Genomic DNA, 22,749 nt, shown 5'->3' with positions numbered 1-22,749 from the left:
TTTACATGCATTTATCCCAAAGGAATCCTTCCATCTAATGCTGCTGCATGTTCTTTGTACACATCCATATACCCACCAGAGACTGTGTTAGGAGTGCTAGAAGGAAGGAAAGGTTTTATTAAAGAATACATTTTATGCTCAAGACTCCATTTTGTGGTTAAAAGACAGTTTTTGCAGAATGTGTTGAAATTATCAAGGCTCCTTGGAAGGCTGGTACCAACTGTTGCCATATATGATAGCCTTGTGTAGTTCTACTAGACCTGTGTTCTTCTAATAGATACATCTATCTGTTTGACAACCATATGTTTACCTTTTCTTGTACATGTAAGTAGATAAGGCAGTTTATGTTATGTCCTGAGACACTACTGTGGAGCCTTTCACCCACTGATACCAACACTGTGGAATGCAGGAGATAATGTAGTAGCCTTTCTGCTGCAGGATAAAAAGCGAGGCCATTGTAAGGGAAGTTATAGAAGACCCAGGGGCTAATCATCCTGAGACTGAGCCATGCAACTGTAACGTGAGGTCTCCCACAGCCTTCACATCGCCACATGGGTTGTCTGTGAGTATAATTTCCTCTAATAAATCTATAAGCGAACACTCTGCATCTAGAATTCTCACTCCTGGCTCAGAGACAACAGCTCCTAACTTGTCTGTCTAACAGTATTAATCAACAGACTGCATATTTATTACTGTATGCCATTTTAATAACTGGAACTTCTCACTTGCTTTTTTCTGTGCAAAAGACAGTTCAAAACAACACAGAGAGAACACTTAGAGGAAGAGGATTCCTAAATTTCTAACACTGTATGAGGAGGGAGCCCTCAAAATCCTGGGAAGGGAGATCATTGGAGATGGGCAAATAGGAGATCTGCCTCCAGTCCAGGGTTTGTGATAAACTTCTGGTGCTCTTCTTTCTTATTTTATACTCTCATTTACTTACTGTCAGCAAAGCATATAAGGACTGCCATGTATTGGGTGATGCAAGCCCAAACTGACCTTGTATCATAATGTGATGTTAGCTCATTTTAATATTTTGTTAGTGCTTAGTGCATGACATGGTGAAGCGACCAGAGGTCAGAATGGGACTTCTGGTACCAACAGCTGGTAAAGGGCTGCCGATCCCCCACCTCTTTGACTAAGCTTTTGGTCACCCCTTCTAATAGCTCCTTCTTTGGCTTTTGATTATCTGTTGATTATGCCTCTGTGAAACAATTTGGGACATTTTTCTATGTTAAAGCTGTTGTTCATTGCTTGCTTTTTGGCAAATGGAAAAAAAATTATGCTATAGTTTAATTTGGAGTTATCAAAAATGGTGAATTTTGTTTCACAGGTAGTGTTTTTTGATTGGTTGGTTTTTAGTGAATGCAATATTTAAACTAATCAGATACTTATGGTACTTTCCCATGCCTTATGGGTACTTTTGCTCCACAGACAGGCGCGAGGTTTCTAAAAAATTATATACACATTGATTTGATGCAAAATGGAGGTTGGATGCCTCCTTGATAGTGGTATTAGCAGCAGTCCAGTGGACTGCTGGGACCTTGTTCTGCACAAGCGTCTATGGATAATACCTCAAAGTACTGAGCCCTCAATGACTATAGCTTATAATTCTCATGGTACTGTTTCAAAAACATCATAGCTAGTTGCTCATGTAGATTGCCAATTTTAGATACTTAGGCAGCTGGCTGGGCCATCAATTCTCACAGCTAAATCCTCAGCTTGAGGAGCATTTCATCATAGGGCACATGATGAAACTAGACGTGAAAGTACATGAATCACAAAAAGCACTTTAAAGCGCCTTGGGAAAAATAGAACTCAGCCCACATGCACTGCATCACATAAATTACAATATCACCTACACTCATACATCATAAGCACTGTGGTTCATGTAAATCACATTTTGCCCCTTGCAATATGTGTTGTAGTAGTCTTTAAATATTCTGGAAAGGAAGTTTCTTTTTCTCATAAAATGTACCAAACTGATTGTAGGAAGTAGTTATAACCAACTAATAAGGTACAGAAACTAGCAGTTCAATTACTGTAAGTACAGTTGCAGAGCGCAGTAAGAGTTCAGTGAGGATCATCGACAGCTACAGGTGAGGTGCCTGAAGATTGGAGGGTAGCAAATGTTGTGCCTTTGTTTAAGAAGGGCGGCAGGGAAAAGCCTGGGAACTACAGACTGGTGAGCCTGACATCTGTAGTGGGTAAGTTGTTAGAGGGTATTCTGAGAGACAGGATCTACAGGCATTTGGAGAGGTAGGGACTGATTAGGAACAGTCAGCATGGTTTTGTGAGAGGAAAATCATGTCTCACGAATTTGATTGAGTTTTTTGAAGGGGTAACCAAGAAGATAGATGAGGGCTGTGCAGTAGACGTGGTCTACATGGACTTCAGCAAAGCCTTTGACAAGGTACCGCATGGTAGGTTGTTACATAAGGTTAAATCTCACGGGATCCAAGGTGAGGTAGCCAATTGGATACAAAATTGGCTTGACGACAGAAGACAGAGGGTGGTTGTAGAGGGTTGTTTTTCAAACTGGAGGCCTGTGACCAGCGGTGTGCCTCAGGGATCGGTGCTGGGTCCGCTGTTATTTGTTATTTATATTAATGATTTGGATGAGAATTTAGGAGGCATGGTTAGTAAGTTTGCAGATGACACCAAGATTGGTGGCATTGTGGACAGTGAAGAAGGTTATCTAGGATTGCAACGGGATCTTGATAAATTGGGCCAGTGGGCCGATGAATGGCAGATGGAGTTTAATTTAGATAAATGTGAGGTGATGCATTTTGGTAGATCGAATTGGGCCAGGACCTACTCCGTTAATGGTAGGGCGTTGGGGAGAGTTATAGAACAAAGAGATCTAGGAGTACAGGTTCATAGCTCCTTGAAAGTGGAGTCACAGGTGGATAGGGTGGTGAAGAAGGCATTCAGCATGCTTGGTTTCATTGGTCAGAACATTGAATACAGGAGTTGGGATGTCTTGTTGAAGTTGTACAAGACATTAGTAAGGCCACACTTGGAATACTGTGTACAGTTCTGGTCACCCTATTATAGAAAGGATATTATTAAACTAGAAAGAGTGCAGACAAGATTTACTAGGATGCTACCGGGGCTTGATGGTTTGACTTATAGGGAGAGGTTGGATAGACTGAGACTTTTTTCCCTGGAGAGTAGGAGGTTTAGGGGTGATCTTATAGAAGTCTATAAAATAATGAGGGGCATAGATAAGGTAGACAGTCAAAATCTTTTCCCAAAGGTAGGGGAGTCTATAACGAGGGGGCATAGATTTAAGGTGAGAGGGGAGAGATACAAAAGGGTCCAGAGGGGCAATTTTTTCACTCAAAGGGTGGTGAGTGTCTGGAACGAGCTGCCAGAGGCAGTAGTAGAGGCGGGTACAATTTTGTCTTTTAAAAAGCATTTGGACAGTTACATGGGTAAGATGGGTATAGAGGGATATGGGCCAAGTGCAGGCAATTGGGACCAGCTTAGTGGTATAAACTGGGCGACATGGACATGTTGGGCCGAAGGGCCTGTTTCCATGTTGTAAACTTCTATGATTCTATGATTCTATCTCTGAGACTGCTGATTCGTGTGCAGGTGGTGCCAGCAGGTGGATTCATGGCACGTGCTGTACTATTGACTTCCTTCAGGGCTATGCAACAACTTAGACGTCTTTCCAGTTGCTGCAAAACTTACTCACGGGTGTGTTGTGAGTAATTAGATAAATTTCCTTTATTAACCAAAGCTATGGAAGGCTCTATTGCTAGGCGGATTGACTTTTAAAAGTTTTTTTGTGTTATTTTCCTCAAAAGTGGAGGAAAATTGAAAGCATTAGTTAATAATGGTAGAAAGTTCCTTTGCTGTTTGCCTATTATTTTCCACATCACTTTGCTCATGTCTACCTCGCCAGTAAATTTCGCCCTGAGAGGAAAAAATACTTCAGTTATGTACTGAGCAGCTGTACACTCCACCAATGGGACTGTTGTTTGCACCAATCAAACTGTGGCTCTGCCCAGCCTGGGCCTTGCATCACGTGATGGGACAAAGTCTGCCAATCAGTGAGTGGCTGGGCAAAGGAACGAGATAGAAAGATTGTCATAGACCAAGAGGACAAATAGCTGTAAACTGTCACAACAAACCACTTGTCTCTAAAAATGGTGAAGGGTTGAACTGTTGTGGGGGTAGCGAAGTTTGAGAATAATAGAGGATAATGAGGCACATCCCCATCCTCTACGCGGTTTCATTCTGGGTGGGTTGTTTTTTGCTAACGGGAGAAAGAAGTCAGCCATCGTTTATATGTCGCCTTTCGTACTCATTAAATTTGAATTACTTTACATGTTTGAAAAGCAAATCTTGGAATTATATCCTATGGGTCTAGGTTTTTCCAAATGAAACACATAAAACAATGTTTCCAATCTGGGGCTTTTAAAAAAAATAGTTTGCAAAATAGTAGTTGTGCATGCAACTGGGGAGAAAGTTTAAAAAGTAGGGGCAAATGGGTGTTTTTCAGATTGATGGAATGTAGGTAGTTTTGTGCCCAAGGAATCTGTGTTGGGACATCATTTGTTTTACATTTATATACAAATGATTTGGACATAGAGAAATGGCATTGAAATTTGTTGATGCCATCAAATCAGGAAGAAGAAGGTGGGTGGACATAGGCTGATGGAATGGGTAGATAGGTGGCAGAAGCAGTTCAATGCAGAGAAATGTAAAGTAGTACATTGTGGAGAAAAGAATAATGAAAGATAGTATACCCAAAACAGTGGAAGAACAAGGAAATCTAGGGTTTTAGATACATATATATCTTTAAAAACTGAGAACATAGGGTAGAAAAGACCATTTTTTAAAAGAAAGAAATGGGATTCTGTTTTAGACATAGAGGATGCCAAAATCCAGGAGCCAGGGAGGGCATAAAAGCAGGGCATTCCCAGCATGAGGGTTGCAATTTGGGGCAGAACCCGGATCTGTTAGCTTTCCACCCTGTGTACCTTACGAGGGAAATCCACTCCCCTTACGTCTAGCCAAGACTTTGACAGTGTGTCTAGGGGCGTTCCTGGGAAACCCAGTGAAGTCTGCACATTACGCCCTGCCTGGGTCCAGTGGAAGCCACTCCAGCTGAGAGCAGGCGTGGGTCCTGTTCTGGGTCTTCCTGAGGCTCCAAAAAAGGTCCTGTGGCAAAGTTGAATGATCCCGGAGCAGATCAATTACCTTACAATGAAGACTCCATTTTCCTTTCTGGGAAAACTTGAAAATTGTTCTTTCATCTACAGTCAGATAAGGGCCTCCGGTCCCCTCATTACAGTGTCAGGGTGCTGCTCTGATGATCTGTCGGGCAGTTGGGGTGGGCTCCTATGTTGCACTTGTACAGGTGCGAGCTAGCTGCCCAACTATTTAAATTACCCTGTCCCTCCGATTTAGGAAAAGGCCAACTCCAGGACACAGTGACAGCTGGAAGCCCCGCCTGCCATACTTCAGCTGGTGGATCAGGAAGCACAGAATTTTGGGCCCAACCGGTTTTGCAGCTTGGCTAGATCCGGGAGGGATTGTTTAATCTGTAGTCAGCTGTGCTGGCCACCTTTGGGGAGTTGGAATTTGTCCGCCAGCAGTTGAAGGAGATAATCTGACCCCTGTCAAGGAGTTGACCTAGCTTGGTGATGCTTCAATTCGTGTCAATCTCTTTGGAACAGTACTTCCAATCCCCAGCAGAGCCCCGCAAACATATCTGTACACCTTGCTCTGCTTCAATTTCAAAACACAACACAGAAGACTTGAGGGAGCTCTAGGAACAAACTTCCATCATGAGATAGCAGAAGAGACAAGTATGGAAGCAAATCCACACAACTACCACCTGCAGCAGAATGCAAGAGAGTCAGCTTAAAATGAGCGTACCACATTGCACAGATGCTTCACTGGGGGATTACTGTTGGAGACGTTGTGCTCAGAAAGACTCACTGCTACATCTATTTTGGCCATGCCCCTACATTTAGCCACCCTGGACAGCATTTTGGGAGATCACAGAAAATATGGTGGGAGTCACATTCTTGCTGATCCAGGCCTGTGCTTTTGGACCTACCCCCACCCCAAGTACCTCTCTCCGTCCCTGGAAACGCCAATACAACCATCCTGCATCAACAACCTCAGTGATTCATTGGATTCTCCTGAAAGTACTGTCTGACAAACAGTACAATGACTTTACAAAATGCATGTAAGGATTTTGTAAATAAATAAAAATGTTAAAAAAAATAGGGTGTTTAGATATAAAAGCAAGGAAGTGACTTTAAATTTTTTCAAGATATTGGTTAGGCCTTGGAATATTGCATGCAGCTCTGGGTTCCCCATTATAGGAAGGATATCTGAGGTATAGAAAGGATACAGCAAAGATTCACTGTAATGAAACCAGGAATAATGGAACATTTTACTATGTTAAAGGCGATACATCAATGTAAGTTGTTGTTGTTGAATGAGAGGTTAAAATGATGATGAAAAGTTGAAGGATTTCCACCAGAACAGATAAGATTAAGGGGATCCAATTGAGGTTTTCAAAATTATGAAAGACTTTGAAAGAGTAAACTGAAACATTGTTCTCAGTGGTTAGTGAATTGGTAATGAGGTATTTAGATGCGATATTTTAAGAACAAGAAATAGGAGCAGGAGTAGGCCATATGGCCCCTCGAGCCTACTCCGCCATTCAATCAGATCATGGCTGATCTTCGACCTCAACTCCACTTTCCCGCCTGATCCCCATATCCCTTGATTCCCCTAGAGTCCAAAAATCTATCCACCTCAGCCTTGAATATATTCAATGACTCAGTATCCACAGCCCTCTGGGGTAGAGAATTCCAAAGATTCACAACCCTCTGCGTGAAGAAATTCCTCCTCATCTCAGTCTTGAATGGCTGACCCCTTATCCTGCGACTATGCCCCCTAGTTCGAGACTCTCTAGCCAGGGCAAACAATCTCTCAGCATCTACCCTGTAAAGCCCCCTCATAATCCTATATGTTTCAATGAGATCACCTCTCATTCTTCAAAACTCCAGAGAGTATGGGCCCATTCTACTCAACCTCTCTTCATAGGACAATCCTCTCATCCCAGGAATTAATCCATTGAACCTTCATTGCACCGCCTCTAAGGCAAGTATATCCTTCCTTAGATAAGGAGACCAAAACTGTAAGCAGTACTCCAGGTGAGGTCTCACTAAAGCCCAGTACAACTGTAGTAAGACTTCCCTACTCTTGTACTCCAAACCCCTTGCAATAAAAGCCAACGTGCCATTTGCTTTTCTAATTGCCTGCTGTACCTGCATACTAACTTTTTGTGTTTCTTGTATAAGGACACCCAAATCTCTCTGAACACCAACATTTAATAGTTTCTCACCATTTGAAAAATATTCTGCTTTTCTATTTTTCGTACCAAAGTGAATAACCTCACATTTTCCCATATTATAGTCCATCTGCCACCTTCTTGCCCACTCATTAAATCTGTCTATATCCCTTTGCAGACTCTTTGTGTCCTCCTCACAGCTTATTTTCCCACCGAGCTTTGTATCTTGGATACATCACACTCAGTCCCTTCATCTAAATCATTAATATAGATTGTAAATAGCTGAGGCCCAAGCACCAATCCTTGCGGCACCCCACTAGTTACCGCCTGCCAACCTGAGAATGACCCGTTTATCCCTACTCTCTGCTTTCTGTCCTTTAACCTATCATCTATCCATGCTAATATATTACCCCCAACCCTATGAGCCCTTATCTCTAGAAGAATGAAGGGGCGAGTTGACATATTTTTCAGAGGATATTAGGACCTGGAGGCTGAGAAATTTGACTTCTGCCCGAACCAAATTCGGGTTCAGGTCTCATTTAAATGCCACTGGCAAACTGATGGTGCCAAATGGGCAACCTGCTGCAGCTCGCTGGTTGTGGGATGGCAAGAGATCGAATGGGTCCTCCGCTGAGCTGGCTGTAGGTCGGGTCTGGGGAGGGAGAGAGGTGATCCTGGAGGGAGTGCCTTGAATGGGCCAGCAGTGGGCTGGAGTTTTTTTGTGGGCCCAGGAGGCACTTTCCTACTTCTCCTGGGCCCACAAAAATAAAAACTCACAGCATGCACAGCATTTGCTTCACCTATTTGTACCTGAATTTTGTAATCGGGGTTCTACAATCTGTAGGACCTGCATATTTAAGCTGCCTTACGCCTGTTTCAAGCAGATGGGCTGCTCTCTCATTTACAGGCCCGTCTGAATATAGCATCAGGTGAGCCTTGCCTGTCAATGGGTAGACCGAGTTGCCCTCCTCCCCACCACCAATTTTTAACTGCTGACTGCACATAATTCAGGTGCAAAACGAGCAGCTGTGAGTTGAATCTCTTCCCCAGAATGCTTTACTGCAAGTGGCTATTGAGTTGTTTTTTTTCTAAATGTCAAATTTTTAAAGATAAAAATATGTCATACACAAATGACAGTGACTTGACAGCATTTCTTATTTGGTTACTCACTCCTTGGCTTTAAAAAGCCTTTAATGAAACCATACTATGCAAAGCATTTAATTATGTTAAGTTGATGTGGTTATGACAAATAAAAACTGAAATTTAAACTGTATATTTTGTATTTATTATAGCACAAGATGAAGGTAGTATATTTTGATCAGCCTGAAGGACCAGAAAATCTTTGCATCAAAGAAGTACCAAGACCAGAGCCAAAAGTCAGAGAAGTCCTGATGAAAGTTTTGCCACCACTTTGAATAGGTCTGATTTACTGCAGATAATTTTTCTATGTAACGTTTTATTTAAGGATGTTATCGTAACGTTGTTAAAACCAGCTGCTTTTTACAATTTATATGACAACTTTAAGGACATTTTCTCTAGCAAGAAATCTAGCACCGGAGATTAGCACGATCTGGAGAGTGAAAGACTCTGTTTTTGGTCAGGTTGAAATTAGTAAACTTGTAAGTAAGTTAGATATTTGGTTATTGCTCAGGTCTACTTAGAAGCTGGCATTTTCACTGCCCCTAAGACTTTTTATGCAAAATTGCAGTGGTTGCGCAGCAAGTCACATTACATGCAGTAAGCATAGAAATCTGTAGGATTTATCACAGGTTGTTGCACAGTGTCAGATCATTTGCCCTAATGATAAGACACTGAGATTCAAAACCAGGAGCAAATATGTATCAGTTGCTTGAAGATCTCTCTTCCCGTACCCCCCCCCCCCCCCCCCCCGCTGCCATAGTAGTAGATAGGAATTTTGTGGAATCATCCAGTGTGTAGTGCTGTTTACTTATCCTGACTGTGAATCGCTGTATGTTACTACTGGCAATTGTACCACGTTTATGATTACAAATCCTCATATTGTCTAGTGTCAAACCTGGTTGCATTAGAGCACTCCATGTTGATTAAAACACTAGTTATTATGAAGCAGATTTGATTTAATATACTAGAACAATATTTTTTGACTATTGTGTTAAGACATAGTTACACTGTGGTAAGTATACAGACTTACTGCTAAGATGTTAGCAATGGATGCTCCAATACACAACCTCTTAACTTGCTAGCAGTTGTTCAGAATTTCATGCTTTACTTGCAGGTGAGCGGAGAGAAATAATTTTCCAAAAGTTTACAATGCTACAGGATTATTTGTAACCTCTAACTGTACTGGAAAATGGCTTTGTGATATTTACCAAAGCTGTTTCAAAATAACTTTCAAAAGGGAATTGGATAAATACTTGAAGGGGAAATACGTGCAGGGCTATGAGGAAGGATCAGGGGAATGGGACTAATTGGATAGCTCTTTCAAAGAGCCAGCACAGGCAAGATGTGCCGAATGGCCTCCTTCTGTGATATATCATTCTATGATTTTATGTTTCAAAATTACAATTTCTCTCGCGTCACTACAGTCTTACAACAATAGCAGATTGGTAATGGGATGCAATAACTCCCTGCTTTTATGCTGCATTTCTATGGGAGAACCGTTTCAAGTAATATATTATGGGCTCCCAGTGCTGTGGGATTCACTCTGTTTGTATTGTGGAGCAGATTCCATCGCACTAAATAATTGAGCATGTACAGATTTTAAATTGTCGTTGTTAACTTTGTTTTCTGCCTGCTGGATCTTACCCAGGGACTGTGGAAGGTCTGTCTAAGGCCATTGGGTAATATTTTTTGGCCTGTACATTGCCAGGCCACTGGCGATCACACCACTAAAAATAAAAACTGTAATTCAATATGCAAGACAGTCATCTTATGGGCTGTCCACATAGAAGGTTCCAGAAGTAACTAAAAGCTGGAAGCCTGCTCTTGGAATATTACATCAGGCCTTGGCTCAGCGGTAACATCTCTCATCTCTGAGTTAGACAGTCATGGGTTCAAGCCCCCACTCCAAATACTTGAGTGAAAAATCTAGGCTGATGCCTAGATGAGACGTTAAACGGAGGCCCTGTCTGCTCTCTTGGGTGGATACATTCTTGGAAGAGCAATGGCAACACTGTTGCATGTAAATGACATGAAAGCCACTGGAGGACAAACTTCATGAGATGACCATCAACTTCTAGGGAGTCAACAGTTTGTGTGGCTGATTATGATAGCCCCAGCTGACTTCAGTGGCAGTGAGACAGGCATGTGGATTTTTGCCCAGTGCTCTTTTTTGTCTTGTTTGAAAAAGATTGACATGTTCCTGATTAAGCATTATTGCATGTAGTTATATTCTAAAGCTGCCTTATATTTCAGTTGTAAACAATTTTACAACACCAAGTTATAGTCCAACAAATTTATTTTAAATTCCACAAGTTTTCGGAGGCTTCCTCCTTCGTCAGGTGAACGGTATGGAAATGACATTTTCGAATCCTTCGCATTTGAAAATCACAGAACAATGCCTGGTGATTACTGCCCGTTGCCAAGGCAATCACAGTGAGCAGACAGAAAGGTGTCACCTAAAAAGGCCGCCGAATATACAAACCCCCAAAAAAAAAGAGAGAAGGAAGACAGTCAATGACCCGTTATATTAAAAACAGATAACATTTGTTCGCTGGTGGGGTTACGTGTAGTGTGACATGAACCCAAGATCCCGGTTGAGGCCGTCCTCATGGGTGCGGAACTTGGCTATCAATTTCTGCTCGACGATTTTGCGTTGTCGTGTGTCTCGAAGGCCACCTTGGAGTATGCTTACCCGAAGGTCAGTGGCTGAATGTCCATGACTGCTGAAGTGTTCCCCGACAGGGAGAGAACCCTCCTGTTTGGCGATTGTTGCGCGGTGTCCGTTCATCCGTTGTCGCAGTGTCTGCATGGTCTCGCCAATGTCCCATGCTCTGGGGCATCCTTTCCTGCAACGTCACAGGAGTATGAACCGTGCACCTGGTGGGTGGTGTCCTCTCGTGTGATGGTGGTATCTGTGTCGATGATCTGGCATGTCTTGCAGAGGTTACCGTGGCAGGGTTGTGTGGTGTCGTGGACGCTGTTCTCCTGAAGGCTGGGTAATTTGCTGTGAGGGTTCTCTCCCTGTCGGGGAACACTTCAGCAGTCATGGACATTCAGCCACCGACCTTCGGGTAAGCATACTCCAAGGTGGCCTTCGAGACACACGACAACGCAAAATCGTCGAGCAGAAATTGATAGCCAAGTTCCGCACCCATGAGGACGGCCTCAACCGGGATCTTGGGTTCATGTCACACTACACGTAACCCCACCAGCGAACAAATGTTATCTGTTTTTAATATAACGGGTCATTGACTGTCTTCCTTCTCTTTTTTTTTGGGGGGTTTGTATATTCGGTGGCCTTTTTAGGTGACACCTTTCTGTCTGCTCACTGTGATTGCCTTGGCAACGGGCAGTAATCACCAAGCATTGTTCTGTGATTTTCAAATGCGAAAGATTCGAAAATGTCATTTCCATACCGTTCACCTGACGAAGGAGGAAGCCTCCGAAAGCTTGTGGAATTTAAAATAAATTTGTTGGACTATAACTTGGTGTTGTAAAATTGTTTACAATTGTCAACCCCAGTCCATCACCGGCATCTCCACATTATATTTCAGTGTAATTGAACAAACCACTCATAGACCAACAACCTTATAACAATAATTTTAAATTATATAATTTGCCCTGGGTATGATTTATTTTCCAGCAAATGTGTTTGTATGTTGTGCATTCAAAAATATATTTCAGACCATTTTCTTTCTTTACAGTTGTGTATTTTCTCTTCTATCTAAATAGTTTTTAAAAACATACTCCTTAAGCATAATTTTTTTAAATGATTATTGCTTGATTAGAAGTTGCATGCAGTCCAAATCATGGCATACCATAATTCCTCCGCTGTAAAGTAAGATGGTGAAATTGACATTTGAAACAAATGGATATCAATGGTAGTTTCATTTTGTGTCAATATTTGAAGTCTTAGTTCCTTTAATGTTGCAGAGAGAATAAAAGTACCCTTCTACCAAAGAAGATGAGATACTTGGCCTGGAAGCTGCAGGAACTGTGGTCATGCTTGGACCTGGTTGTAAGGGCACCTTCTCTGTTGGTGCCAGATTGATGGCACTGTTGGCAGATGGTGGATATGGAATATGTCATAACACCTGAAGATCAGCTGATGTGTGTACCATGTCACATGACCTTCAGTCAGGACACAGTCATTCCTGAAGCTTGGCTGACGGTCAATCAGCTGCTGCATTTTATGGGTAAGGAGATTTATATTCACTGTGAGCATGTGTGGACTGCAATGTGTGCTATCCAATAATTAATCAGTACCACTTTCTGTGAACTAAACATATTTTCAAGTGTGTTAGATGGGAATTGTAATCTTAGTTGAGATGGTTACTTTAATTTGTGGATGGTCAGTAGAAATTGATAAAGTAATATACTGGCATGGATTGAGAATTGGTTGACAGACAGAAAACAGAGAGTAGGAATAAACGGGTCTTTTTCAGGCTGGCAGACTATGACTAGTGGGGTACCGCAGAGATCGGTGCTTGGGCCCCAGCTATTCATAATCCATATCAATGATTTGGATGAGGGGACCAAATGTAATATTTCCTAGTTTGCTGATGACACAAAACTAGGTGGGAATGTGAGTTATGAGGAGGATGCAAAAAGGCTTCAAGGGGAGATAGACAGGCTAAGTGAGTGGGCAAGTACATGGCAGATGGAATATAATGTGGAAAAATGTGAAGTTATCCACTTTGGTAGGAACAACAGAAATGCAGAGTATTTTTTAAATGGTAAGAGATTGGGAAATGTTGATGTTCAAAGGGACCTGGGTGTCCTTGTATATGAGTCACTGAAAGCTAACATGCAGGTGCAGCAAGCAATTAGGAAGGCAAATGGTATGTTTGCTACAAAAGGATTTGAGTACAGGAGTAAAGATGTCTTACTGCAATTATATAGGGCCTTGGTGAGACCGCATCTGGAGTATTGTGTACAATTTTGGTCTCCTTACCTAAGAAAGGATATACTTGCCATAGAGGGAGTGCAACAAAGGTTTACCAGACTGATTCCTGGGATGGCAGGATTGTCGTATGAGGAGAGATTGAGTAGACCAGGCCTGTATTCTCTAGAGTTTAGAAGAATGAGAGGTGATCTCATTGAAACATACAAAATTCTTAGAGGGCTTGACAGGGTAGATACAAAGAGGATGTTTCCCCTGTCTGGGAATCTAGAACCAGGGGTCACAGTCTCAGAATAAAGCGTAGGTCATTTGGGACTGAGATGAGGAGAAATTTCTTCACTCAGAGGGTGGTGAATCTTTGGAATTCTCTACCCCAGAGGGCTGTGGAGGCTCAGTCATTGAGTACATTCAAAACAGAAATCGATAGATTTCTAGATATTAAAGGCATCAAGGGATATGGGGATGGTGCAGGAAAAATGGTGTTGAGGTAGAAGATCAGCCATGATCTTCCTGAATGGCAGAGCAGGCTCAAGGGGCTGGATGGCCTATTCCTGCTCCTATTTCTTATGTTCTTATGACTTCAATTTATGGCTGGTCAGGCCATTATTAAAAAAAGTGTTCTTTGGACCAGTCAAGTACATACAAGACAAATGAATTAGGTATACAGTATGTGTAATCCATTCTGTACTCATTAAGAACAGTGCAGTAGGCCTTCACTAACACACATTGTACCAGAACTTCTGATATAATCCATTCTCCGTGGCACCCTCAAAGATAAATACAACAAAGAATCATCTATAACTCACTTTCTGTTAACTTTTCTATATTATGTAGAGGATTGCGCGGAGAGGTCGGAGGGAGGGGATTGCGCGGAGAGGTCGGAGGGAGGGGATTGCGCGGAGAGGTCGGAGGGAGGGGATTGCGCGGAGAGGTCGGAGGGAGGGGATTGCGCGGAGAGGTCGGAGGGAGGGGATTGCGCGGAGAGGTCGGAGGGAGGGGATTGCGCGGAGAGGTCGGAGGGAGGGGATTGCGCGGAGAGGTCGGAGGGAGGGGATTGCGCGGAGAGGTCGGAGGGAGGGGATTGCGCGGAGAGGTCGGAGGGAGGGGATTGCGCGGAGAGGTCGGAGGGAGGGGATTGCGCGGAGAGGTCGGAGAGAGGATTGCGCGGAGAGATTATTTTTAACATGATGGTGGTGAAATTCATCTTGGGCGAGAGCGAATCTCCACCCAACTCAGTCACTGCACAAAGCAGCATATTAACCTTTTGTAAAATTCTACTGTTGAAAGTACATGGTTGTCTTATAACCTGAGTATATTGGTATCACAACATTCATGCCTCTCCAAAGATCAAATCCCAATTTGAATGCTCCCAATAAGTTAGGAAGTCCAAATTCCAGCATTATGAGCTCCCAACATATAAGAAATGTAAATGCTAAATTACTCATGGTACTTACATTATGTCAGAAATCATGTACTTGGAAAAATTCCAATAGGTAAGCTATGTTTCTGATTTATTTATCTACCTACCAGGATTCACTGGTTTCATATATGATGGCTCAATTACTTCACTTTGTACTGCCCTACATAACCCAGTTTAGTGAACAAGCCAGGTCTGTCAGCAGCAAGACCACAGCACAACACTGATTGAACTGCAACTTGCCTCTTAATTGCCAGGGATATCGAAGACCAAGTGACACTCAGATATATTACTAACATTACTTCATTTGATGGCACCTACAATTATCATCACAAGGTCCGGTATTGGCAATTGTAGTAAACTAATGTCAACAGAATCTAAATCAAAAGCACAACACTAAGCTTGATTGTAATAATCACTAGGGTAATTTCCTGAGTAAATGCTGACGGCTCACTGCAGCGCATATCAGAAAATTAATAGGCACTGGTGGTGGGTAAGGTTCTGACCCCTAATATCACTGCTTTAGTTGGGTTTTGCTTAATTACAGTACAACAAAATAACAGTTGATGTACAGGATTGGACTTGGCAGAGTTATGTTTCTATCTAATGCATCACTGGTAGCTTTGTGTTAAAACTGTTCCTTGGGTGATGTGGCAAACTCTTTCCTTGGGTAACACTGCCTTAAATATTGGGGAGTTCTGCCTTTTTTCTGTGATATTCTAGTTTCACCACTGTGATAGGTCTGTGGCAAATCAGTCTTTCTTTGTTGTTTTCTCTTCCTAATTTTGGTAAACCTTGAATGTACTTTATTCACTGTTGTACTGTACTTTCTCTCTGTGCTTTCAAACTTACACTATTAACATTTTCTTGAAGTGATTGTTGGTACAACCAAGTGACTTGCTAGGCCACTTTAGGGGGCAATAAGAGTTGGCCCCATAGTATGGTACTGGAGTTGGGTATAGGTCAGATCAGATAGGGGTGATAGGTTCGCTTCCCTGAAGAACATGAATGAACCAATTGGGTTTTTACGACAATCCGGCAACTTTCTGGTGCTAGAGTACAAATTATTGCACTCAGTTTCACAATTTCCCATGTTGGGATTTTAACTTATGACCTGTGGTTTGCTTGAACCATAACCAGTATACTACCGTGCCCACTCATCTGTTTGCACGTTAAATCCGTTTATATTGTCTGTTTCAGTGTGGAATAAATTACTAAGAAATGACTATTGCCCTTATGGGTGTAAAAGGTTCCACCAGACCTCCCTTCCTACTCTTCACTACAATAAACTATTTGTCCAAAACAACTTTGGCGATTCCCTTCATAATCTCACAACTTTAATTAGATCACCTCTGTTCCAAAGAAGACAAGTCTTTCCTGAAATTCAATACTGATACCTGGAATCCTTTGTTACTTGCCTGTTCCCTCTTAAGGGTGCCAGACTGGTACATATTACTTTAGATATGATCTGATGAACGCCTTACACAGCAACAATAAAACATCTTTATGTTTGTACTCCATTCCTGTTAATACAACCCAGTGTTATGTTTACATAGGAACATGTTTTTTCATCTAGCAATTCCTAAGTTCCATCTAGTTTGCATTCTACCATTCTGGTAGTTGCATGATGCAATGATAATGGAGTTGTTGACTAATCATAGCAATCAATCTATCAATTAGTCTACCAATGACCAAACACGAGGAAAACCACAGTGGTTTTGCCTTTTTTAACTGCAGCAAACCCCTGTGCTGAATGTTTCATAAATTAATCTACTGTAACAAAGTTCGCTTTCCTAATTGACACATTGCAGTACTATTACATTTAACATGTGCTCGTTTCCTTACTCCATACTAATTATTTTGTACTTATCCACATATCTAATCTTTTTGCTTACAATACCTGTGTCCCAATCATTAACAAATTTTCAGAAATAGCAAGGGTACAAGTCAGACCCTTGTGGTACCTTGGAATATTTCAAAAAAGGATACAAGTAGTTTCACAAATCAAAGTAGTTCTTAAAGCAGGTTAAAAACTGAATCTTTGTATGCAGTAGGTTACGACATACAAACACCAGGGTTTCTTGTGAAAGGACTGTCTGTGCTAGTAAAGATTTACTTCTTTGTATTTGTGTGTTTGACTGTAATTAAATTTATACTATTATTGTATAACATTGACTCCAGTACTGATGTGGTTAAATTTTTATTTTATTTTTCCCCAAGCTGAAGTGCATAAAGGTGAAACAGTGCTGATGCATGCTGGAGCCAGTGGTGTTGGCACAACCGCAATTCAGCTGACTCATTTGGCAGAAGCAATTCCCATTGTAATGGCAGGGGCCTCAAGAGAAATTGCACCTGTGTGCAGAACTTGGGACAGCTGCTGCATTTAACTACAAAGAGGATTTCTCAGAAAAAGTTCTGCTGTTTACTGGTGGTAAGTTATGGAGATTGGCTCATAGATTTTAATTTATCCCCTTCTCTTATGAAGGCTGTGGTATGTTTCCACAATCAGGAGCAACCTCGGGTAACCTTACCCAAATGCCTATTCTTGTGATGGCATTGTTGGTGCATGTTGAAAAACCATGTTTGTATTCAGTGCCCACAGAGACGTGCTTCCAGCAGAGATTTCTGGATAAGTTTTAGGAGCAGCAATCTTGACTGATGCCTCCCCACCGCCCCCCCGCTTCCGAACCCTGTAATCACTGAGGCCATTAGTAGATGCAATGAACTAAATCAGGCCAAACTGAGACCAATGCTGACATCTTGGGCTCCATTTTAGCACCCGCTATCAGGTGCGTTCCTGGCAGGGGGGGCTCCGAAAATCGGGGAATCCCGGCGCGGGTCGGGATCCCGGCTCCAACCCGCCCACTTCCGGGTTCCCCACAGACGCGCCGATGTGCGCGCGCAACCCCCGCATGTGGGACTCCCGCAGGCAATTAAAGCCGGCGGGGTGCCACTTAACAATATTTATCTAGCTATTTCAGGTCATTAACAGACCTGATTAAGGGATTATGTCAGGAGGTGTGGGATTTTAGAAACAACTTGACTGTTTCCCATACTGGGGGAAACACTCCCAGTTCAAATGGTCATGTTGCAGCCATCAGCCTGTGGCAGCTGCAAAGGTCCATTTGACAGGTGGTGGGGGGGAGACCCTCACTCATTGCAGGAGGTCACTCTGTCACTTGGGACAAAGTTTGGCCTCCACCACCCTCCTCCTGACAATCAAATTCACCAACTTGCACACTTACCCCGGGGTCCAGAGACATGTACCTACCTTGTGGACCCCCTCAGATGTACATCTTCCAGATGGGGGCCGCCGTAGCTGCAGTCATGACCTCCTCGGAGGGCGAACAGCACCACCAGCCTGACACGCGGAGCTCCATAACACAGTGCTGTGACAAATCCACCTGCACAACAGGAGGGAGGGTAACCGCAGAGAGAGATGCATCATAGAGGGCACTACCCTCGCCACAGGGTCCACAGACCGAGGCTCAGCTTCCTGGACCTTTCTGAGCAGCAGTGCACACGGAGGCTCAGAGTCACTCGACATGTAGTCGTGGACATCTGCAGCCTCCTTCATGCCGAGCTGCTCCCGACTGGCCCGAGCACCATCTCCTTACCTGTCGCTGTCAAAGTCACCACTGCCCTCAACAACTTCTCCTCCGCATCCTTCCAGGGTGCCACCGGGGACATTGCCGATGTCTCTCAGTTGTCTCCACAAAAGAGCCCTGCAAATACACCTACACCCACTTTGTAGTGACACAATGGGTGGCATCAGGTGTGGGTCTTCATTGTGATCCTCAGGAAAGGGCATTATTGCACAAACCAGACAAGATTCGCAAAGACGTGGCAGTAGTGGTGCCAATATATGTGATGTGAGTTGGTCAGAAATCAAAAGAAGTAAAAACCATGACAAACCCTCAAACACCCTTGTGCATCCCCTTCATGCTTACGACACGTTTGCCTTACGCTTCCTACTGCACATATGTGATGCATGCCCTGTGAGGCTGACCGTGAAAGAGATGCATGAGAGGGTGAGTATGAGATTGAGCCATGAGATTGTATGAGGATTGGGTTGAGTGGTAGTGAGGGGTGATGTAACAGAGTAGTGTTGGCAGTGCAGAAAGAGATGTGGGGTGGGGGCGGTGATGTGGCAGACGGAGTGTAGGGGAATGAGTAAGTGTACTCACTTTGGCTGACCTACTTAGGTCATTGCAGCGCCTCCTGCACGGTGGGCGATATGTTGGTGGTGCAGGTGACCTCCTCTGCCACCTCGAGCCAGGCCTTCCTGGTGGCAGAGGCAGGCCGCTTCCTCCTGCCCGCCGGGGAGGGGGGGGGGGGGGGGGAAGAGATCTGTCCTGCCCCTCCTCCTCACCTCATCTAATGATACCTGGAGTGAGGCATCATTAAACTGGGAGCAGCCTTCCCCCTGGGCTGCTCCAGGCTGTATTTTTTCCTATTCGTTGCAGCATCAGTCAGTGGAGGACTGTCCCTTTAAATAGAGCTCCTCCAGCTGACAGACCTTACTGCGCATGCGCAGTCCGCCTGACGCGCAGCTCAGCAGTGGGGAACCCGGAAGACCAGGTAAGTGGATCCAATTAGGCTGCGATCGCGCAAGGAGCATACTGATTTCACCGGGCGCGTTACCCACGCGCCCAATAGCCCCCCTGCTGCAAACCCACAGCCCTGGCAATATCAAGCCCCTTGGGTTTGTATGGACATAGGCAGTGAATTTATCTACTTTGGCATCAGAGAAAACTCATGGATTTGGATATATTTGTGCCATGTGTATCTTTGCTCTTGTTCCATAATTATCACCAACCTTACAGTAGTGATTCCAGTTGGACTTGCACTTATCCAGAAGCAAGACTCAACCTCAGGGGAGGATGAGTGTTAATTATTTGAAATTGAAAATATTTCAAATTATGGAGAAAATTAAGGTTGAACCTTTATTTAATCCATGGGAATTATGACTTAACCTGCTATTTTCTCTTCAAAGATAAGGGAGTTAATGTTACATTGGACTGCATTAGTGGATCCTATTGGGAAAAAAAATGTCAGATGCCTGCTTTATGGACTACTGAAAGCTAGTGATGTGCACGGAAATATCCTGGAACTGCTGTTCAAAAGAGGAAGTCTTCTTACTGGCCTGCTACAGTCACATTCCTTAAAAGTATGATTTTAATGTCATTTACAACTTTATTCACAATAGAAGTAACAACTGAAATTGGTTAATGTTGAAGATGTAATATACATATGTATTAATGTGTAAATCTTAAATTTTTAATGGGCTGGATTTTGCTTTGAGTGGTGAACGAACGGCACCAGCCATTCATTAGACTTGCACTTGCCCATAGATCCTGAGAGTTTTTGACACTGCAAATTACTGTCAACGGGTCAGCCAAGCAACGTGGCACCCTCTATAGGGCATTTGGGACCTGTGTGAACAGGGCAAGCAACTGTGTATCTCCTTAACCAATAAGATTGAAGAGTTGTTAATACAGCGCAGTCAGAACCAGGAAGTGTAAGTTGGAATAGTGAATTCAATGTCAAATCAGGATCAAGAAGTGAAAGAGAGGGAAAGAAAGATTGACAAAGAAAAAGTAAAAAAATTGTATTTACATTTTTTTTAAATGTCCAACAATAATTAAAATCTGAAGGAATGAGACTCCACACTTGTAAGCGTTAATTATCAGTGTCAGAGAGATTGTCTGGCAATAATTAAGACTTACCCTGCTGTTAAAAGGGTACTTAGACTGTAATGGACAAGCCCTAACTTTTTGTGGTGAGTTTAGTCCGTATCTACAACGTCAGTACAGGAACTTCACGCCAGTCAATACATTTTAACGGTGAGTCAGACGACAAGATGCTGCTTTAACGCAGCTTTTGGAGGAGCATTACATCTCTAACAGCAATTTCCCGATTTCCGCGTTTAACTACACGTGTGGTCACCGGATGTTATTGTTCGATTTGCACATAAATAATGGTGAGCGCTGTTAGCCTCACTGTTATTTTTACAGCAAAATCTGGCCCATCGAGTCTTCATGAAATTCAGTAAATTTTCATTGCACATTTTGAAGTCCCTTCAGGGAAATATCTAAGCAGAACATTTCTCTGTATCCAATTATTCCCACAAAAGGTAACTCTCCTTGCTGATGGGTACTTACCTACAGAGTGCTTCCTGCTCCCAAGTGTAGGCGATGTATCAGGGGGTGGCAGATCCTATCATGCCTGCTCCACAGAAGTAGGATCTCTCTTTGCTAATATTAAGAAAATGCCATTTGCAGCTATTCCGACATTAGCAGAAAGATGCTTGTTCTATTGAGCAGATGTATTTAAAGAGAACACTTGGATGCCATCAAACCATGTAGTTAAAGAAGAATATAGGTATGAATGCATGGTAACTGTGTAAACTTGTGTAATGTACATAAATTTATTTTTAAAAGTTATTAGTGGTGCATTGCAGCTTTAATTCCTAATAGTACTAGATCTGGGAATGAGATTTAAGCTCTGTTCACACAGCAGTTGTAAGTTTTAATCAAGGGACAGCAAGTTCTACTGTAGCAAAATAAAGTATGAACATTTTTGCTTTGGAAATAAGGCCTTGTGTTAGGAATCGAAGACTTTTATCAGCACTGACCTGTCATCTGTGGCTGAGTGAGAAGGTTGTGGGTTCAAGCCCCACTCCAGCATGTAATCTAGGCTGACACTTCAGTGGAGTAGATAGAATGCTTCATTTTTGCAGGTACCAACTGAGGTCCATCTGCCTTCTCAGGTGAATGTAAAAGCACCCAAGGCACTATTCAAAAAGCAGCAGTGGAGTTCTCTGTGCCCTGCCCAAAATTTCCCTCAGCCAACACCACTACAAAGTTTAATTGGTCATTCATCTCATTGCTGTTTATGGGACCTTGCTGCATTCAAATTGGCTGCTGTTTGCTTACAAAATAGTAACTACACTTCAAAAGTAATTAATCGGCTGTAAAGTGCACTGGGACATCCTAAGGACCTGAAAGGCACGATATGAATGTTCTTTTAGGAAGATATTCTGATGCAGAGTTTTTTTTTGTATTTCAGTATAAAGCTGAGCTGGTTAGAGCATTCATAGAAAATGTGATGCCTCACTTTGTACCTGAAGGTCAAGGTAAGCTTTGCCCCATCATTGATAGCATTTTGCCAATGCCCACAGATACATGGAAAGCAACAGAAACAGGGGAAATGAGAAAAGAGCCTTTTGCTCTGTAATGAAGACGACTTTCTAATGACTAACAAGGTGACCCTGATTAACCTAACCATGCTGAATTACAAGAAATACAAAGGTATCTATGGAAGAGGCCTTTAGCTACCTACTCAAAATTTAAGCAACTCCAAAATATTCAGAGTTCATTTGTTTCTTCAAACTATCATGCAAGGAAAAAAAAAACTTCCTTTCACACCACTTCCTGTTTGCAATGGAATCAATTTATCTGCCATAATTGTAAGAATGCCCTGGCAGTTAATTAGCAAGAAAAACCAGACTGTCTTAATCTCTAAAACAGAAGTTCCTCTACTCAAACATATTGAAAACTAGCAACCCATTACCACTGACTCTGGTTGTTTGTCTTTTTACCAAAATCAGTGAAAAGACTGGCCAAGATTACAGAACTCAACTCCGGGCTGTAATGCGAACATTACCACCCTTCAAAATATTATGAAAGGAGCAAAGCGCAACAAGAGCAGTGGTGGTCATTGACCTTACCAAAGCTGTTGACTCGGTGGGTCACAAGATGAATTCCAAAGCTCTGAAGATGCGAAAGCTGAAAGAGCTCATACACCTCTTAGAAGATCTTTATCAAAGACAAGCACAATAATTGAAGGCGGTAATACCAGCACCGACTCAATACAGGTCAACAGAGGTATCGAACAAGGCAACCATCTATCACCATTGTTGTTTCAAGAAATAATGGTCCCACTACTCTGTTCAGTAGA

The 22,749-nt window shown here is 42.8% G+C and overlaps 1 protein-coding gene across 1 annotated transcript; it reads left to right on the top strand.

Annotated features, from left to right (window-relative positions):
* The first annotated feature begins 485 nt into the window (after positions 1–485).
* tp53i3 (tumor protein p53 inducible protein 3) lies at positions 486–22,136 on the top strand. Its single transcript, XM_067985274.1, is given in 10 exon segments — positions 486–562; positions 8,620–8,725; positions 8,728–8,801; positions 12,401–12,543; positions 12,545–12,663; positions 17,008–17,123; positions 17,125–17,218; positions 19,784–19,833; positions 19,835–19,957; positions 21,859–22,136. Coding segments are annotated over 9 exon segments (987 nt in total). The 5' UTR covers positions 486–562; positions 8,620–8,625; the 3' UTR covers positions 22,027–22,136.
* Positions 22,137–22,749: the final 613 nt, after the last annotated feature.

This window comes from Heptranchias perlo, chromosome 5 (genome assembly GCF_035084215.1).
Source record: "Heptranchias perlo isolate sHepPer1 chromosome 5, sHepPer1.hap1, whole genome shotgun sequence".
Lineage (NCBI taxonomy): Eukaryota > Metazoa > Chordata > Chondrichthyes > Hexanchiformes > Hexanchidae > Heptranchias > Heptranchias perlo.
This window is presented reverse-complemented; position numbering and strand designations above follow the sequence as displayed.